This window comes from Populus trichocarpa, chromosome 18 (assembly GCF_000002775.5).
Source record: "Populus trichocarpa isolate Nisqually-1 chromosome 18, P.trichocarpa_v4.1, whole genome shotgun sequence".
Classification (NCBI taxonomy): domain Eukaryota; kingdom Viridiplantae; phylum Streptophyta; class Magnoliopsida; order Malpighiales; family Salicaceae; genus Populus; species Populus trichocarpa.
The window spans coordinates 8,903,984-8,908,707 of NC_037302.2; the positions used below are offsets into that span (position 1 = coordinate 8,903,984).

At 40.6% G+C, this 4,724-nt stretch overlaps 1 protein-coding gene across 1 annotated transcript; it reads right to left on the bottom strand.

Moving 5' to 3' along the window:
* Window positions 1-414: 414 nt before the first annotated feature.
* On the bottom strand, window positions 415-4,413 carry LOC7476246 (probable inactive receptor kinase At2g26730). Its single transcript, XM_024590252.2, has 2 exons — window positions 2,902-4,413; window positions 415-1,403 (listed from the first exon to the last, which is right to left on the bottom strand). Exons 1-2 carry the CDS (start codon window positions 4,199-4,201, stop codon window positions 739-741), a joined length of 1,965 nt encoding a protein of 654 aa, XP_024446020.1. The 5' UTR covers window positions 4,202-4,413; the 3' UTR covers window positions 415-738.
* Between the last annotated feature and the right edge of the window lie 311 nt (window positions 4,414-4,724).

Here is a 4,724-nt window from a genome sequence, read left to right on the forward strand (position 1 = left end):
CGGCTTACGCAACTCCAAGAATATTATGTGGGGTATACAGGAAATATAAAAACATAAAAACCATTGCATGCTTTGAAGGTGTTTGGGATTATTTATTTTTTTACTGTACTTCGATATATTTAAAAAATATATTTGTTTCGAATAAATATTAAATTAATATTTTAACAATTTTTTAATATTTTAAAACCATTGCCACCAATCACGCGTATCATAAATTATAATCAAATCAGCCGAAGCATATAAATTATTTAAACTATAAGCTGGATTGGTGCTTTTTCCAGTCGTAAAGCAGGCAAATCATAATAAAAAAAAGACTTACTTCTAGCTAGTAACAGCTAGAACTTGGGGTACATTTAAAAAAAAAAAAAAAAAAACCCACATGATCAGGAGACGGGGGATTGAGGGCGCAAGTACTGGTAAGAAATTTGGAAGAAAGAATTTAATAAAACCCAACTAAATCCATCACATGGTGAAATTCCAATCGGTTCATGAAAATCCCCGTCCCTCCAAAAACAATTCAGACTATAAATCGCACCGCCACCTTTGGAAATCGTCACAAATGAAGAAAAAAAAATTAAAATAATAAACCCTTAAAAAAGAAAAATGAAAAAAAGAAAACACATGTAGCTCCGCCCTACCAAATGCGCACTTTACCGCTGATACTTACGCACAGTGTGCACATTCTTAAACGAGACCCTTCTGCACATGTATTTTCTTCGACACTTTTACGGAGAATTTCTATGGTGTGACAGTGCTAGGAGGCGTCCTGGACTCTGGTGGAGGAGTATGGCTCTCGGATCCTTTAGATGGATCATCAGATGATTGCCGTAATCCATCATCCGTCTCTCCCCTATTCATATCCTCGATCATCCTTACAACCTCTTGCATTGCTGGTCTTTGATCAGGTACAGTGGAGACACAAGCCATTGCTATCTGCAACAACTGCACCATTTCCTCCTCAATGTTATGGTACCTCATCAACTCCACGTCAAAGACCTCAGCAGTCCATTCCTCACGAACCACTGACTGGACCCACCTGGGCAAATCAATACCTTCTTCGCCTAATGAGGCTTGATTGGGTGCTTTGCCTGTTAGGAGCTCAAGGAGCAACACACCGAAACTGTACACATCGGATTTGAAGGTAACTTTGCGGGTTTCTACCACTTCTGGGGCGCGATAGCCTGCGACTCGGCTAGGTGGCGTAGAGGTACCAAAGAGCGGGTTGAGCCCGTAATCTGAAACGCAAGCGTCATTGTCAGGTCGGAGTAGAATGTTGGACGATTTGATGTTGCCATGAATCACCTTGCCCGCAATGTGGAGGTGAGCAAGACCTCTTGCTGTACTCATTGCTATTCTCATCCGGTTATCCCAGTCTAGGGGAGTGCGGCCTGACCCTCGACTACCTGAAATAAAGCCACGCTTGTTAGGACCCAAAATAAGATTTTAATCTAAAACTTGTCAACATGCCAGAAACATCATCTTTGTCACCATGCACGTACAATGCCACTCACAGGAATCCTAGGAGGGTGTTACGAGTGAAGTGTGTTAGGAATTGTTTTTCAAAATGATTTTCGCTTGGAAATACATTAAAATAATATTTTTTTATTTTCAAAAAATCATTTTTAACCAAAACAATTCAAAAATATCTATATAAAATATTATTTGAAGACCAAAAAAATCAACCCTTAGGAAACGCGGTTTCGGTTTCAAAGGCGTTCACAGACAAAATGGAAAAGCAATGACACAAATTGCAAGACGTTACACGACATCCGCTGGTTCTTTTTCGGTGGGCAAAGAAATAGACCACGGAATATTGGTAGAGCATGGATTGTCCAAAGCACCCTTCACTTAAAATGATGGAAGGCCACAGATAAAGTCCAAGTCCCACAGAGGGGAAAAAGGACTAAAAATAAAGCAAAAGTGACTACTACTATACTAACTAGCCCATGTGACTGTAGTACTGGAAAAGTTGGGAGAATTCATGAACAGGCGTGCCAGACTCCCTAAAAAAAAAAAACTAGATTTTAATGAATACAAAGTACAAGAATTCTATGTTGGAAATTTTTAAGGTTTAGCAAAATCAATTAATACTCCAGTTTTTTGCATAATTAGCTATCTTTTAAGGACAATACTCTCTTAAGCTATCGTTAATGAGCTATCATCATTATAAATGCCTTGCCATCTCACTTCCAGTTCCTTCCTTCGAAGGAGAATCTGATGAGACGCTTCGGCATCTACCAAATAAAAAACCGCAATGATGTCGGTCGGTAGCTCCGTTGTCAATCATGGGTGTCGCGAAATCATAAATGTGTCGACAATGTTGGTGTAGCATTGAAAAAAGAAGAAATAATAAATAAAAAAAAGCAGACAAAAAGACAACCATGACGCGCGCGCCAGCCTGCGTGGTTCGCACTCTAAGAATGTTGGTATAGTTCTATTTTAATTGTTCTCTCCCCTCTTACCCCTTTGTTCTTGGGGAAAAGAGTACCGGTTCGACCGGAACATGGATGATGTAACTAACCATCTGCTCATAAGCCGCAGCTAAAGAATTTGCCCCGTAATTAAATGGATAATATAAAACGATTTGATTATAATTAATTAACTAATTAATTAATATCCCAGGGGGGAGGGAGGAATGCTCTGCTTTGCTACATTTGTTCCCTTGGATAAACTATCCAAAGAAAATAAATGTAATTCAATGACTGTAAACAGCCACCCATTTAGTCAAACAAATTGAATAAAATCTTGACAGCATTAAGTGAGCCACGTCCATTTTGAAAGCAAGATTTTGAATAAAAAAGGAAAAAAAAAACTCAAAGTAACAGTGAAAGAACAGTAAGGGAAAAAAAAAGGAAGAAATTGAAAGGAAGAAACTGGAGATGAAGAAATCAGAAACCATACCGTGAAGAAGAGCAGACAAGCTACCGACGGGCATGAAATCAGAAACAAGCAACTTCTCATCTTTTGAATAATAGTAAGCTCTTAATGGAACCACATTATCATGCTTAATCTTGCCCAAAACCTCCATTTGAGTCTCGAAATCTCTCTTGGTAACCACCACATCCTTCAACCTCTTCACCACCACAGTAGTCCCTTCCTCCAACACAGCCTTGTATGAAGTCCCCACACTTCCTTTCCCCAATACCTCCGCAGATGCCCTCAATAAATCCTCCAAATCGAAGCTGTAAATCCCTCCTTCGAAAAACACCAGCTTGTTCCTCTCAGCCTCCGCTGACCCACCAGTGATATCATCCTTTGACGATGATGTCCCTGCCTCCACTGCCACAGCGCGTGCCGTCGCTGTTGGCTTTGGGGTTTTCGCGGGCCGACTCCGTTGTTTCCTCCGGAGACATAAAATCAAAAAGAGCAACAATAACAGAGCAACTAAAGCAGAGCCCACTGCGATTAAAACAATGGCAACCGTGGAAAGTTTCCTGGACTTTTTGTGCGATGATGGAGGCCCAGGTGGGATTTCTGATGGGGACGGAGCTGGAGATGGGAAAAATGGGTTGCAAGGCGGTAATGGGCGACCACAAAGTTGTAAATTCCCAGAAAAAGAGGATGCAGGGAACTTGGCCAAAACTTGAGGGATTGAACCGTTTAGACTGTTGTTGGAAACATTAAAATCTGTCAAATTTAACGGGTTTACACTTGGCAAGCTACCCGCGAAATGGTTGTTCTGCAAAAGAAGCCCTGTCAAGTGGGTCAAATTGTTGACAGAAAATGGGATTGAACCGGTGAAGTTGTTTGACGAGAGATCAAGACGAGATAACCGAGTTAATCGAGTCAAGCTCGGAGGAAAATCACCCGTAAACACATTGTTTTGGAGATACAGGCTCCGGAGGAGGGTTAAATTAGAGAAATCTGAGGGGATCTCACCGGAGAGACGGTTTGAGCGAAGACTCAAGACTCGGAGCTGACTCATCCTGCCAAGTGTGTTTGGCGGAATGGAGCCTATGAGCCCAACACCGGGAAGCCGGAGAGAATACACGAAAGATTGGTTAGCATCGCACTCGATCCCGAACCAGGTACAGACGGAGGCAGAAGCGTTCCATTGAAGGCGATTCTCGTGAGGAACTTTAGAAAGAAAGGCAAGGAGAGCTTGCTTGTCTTGTACAGGCTCAGAGTCAACTCGGCCATGACTCAGTAATAGCAGAAAAGAAACAAGGATGACAGTAAGAGAGTCAAAAATTAATGACATCTGATTGACGGTACGTTTATTAGGAATTCTTTGAAAATTGACGAGTTAATAATGTTCGGTTCTTAAACAGAAAAGGGTGGTTTCTGGTCTCTGTTTTTGCTTGTTTTCCGGTGAGATTCCATGAGAGGAGGAGAGAGAAAGAGTGTGGATAGTACTGCTGGGTAGAGTACGTGGTGAGAGAGAGAGAGAGAGAGGGAGGGAGGGAGGGGGGGATTTTGTAGAAAGTATCACGAGGTTAAGCTTTAGGGCAGGCAACAAGAGTGAAATAATAAAGCGGAGTGAAAATAACCGAAACCAGTCTTGCTTGCTGGCTTAGCCGTCTTTAAACCCACCCGTGTTTTTTCCTATTTTCTACGTTGTTTTTTTTACCACATGAACAAAAACAAACATAGCCCTAATTCGACAACTTTTTATTTTTATTTATGATGTAGACAGTTAAAATCAAGATAACTAAAATATTTTATTTTTATTTTTTTTGTTAAAAAATTATTATAACTTTTTATATAAAAAAATTAGAAAAATA

Excerpts from the sequence above, each read along its gene's own strand:
- LOC7476246 (XM_024590252.2), bottom strand. The coding sequence starts at position 4,201 with ATGTCATTAATTTTTGACTCTCTTACTGTCATCCTTGTTTCTTTTCTG. Across the intron at positions 1,404-2,901 it reads CTTGTCTGCTCTTCTTCACG|GTAGTCGAGGGTCAGGCCGC; the intron begins GTATGGTTTCTG and ends GCTTTATTTCAG.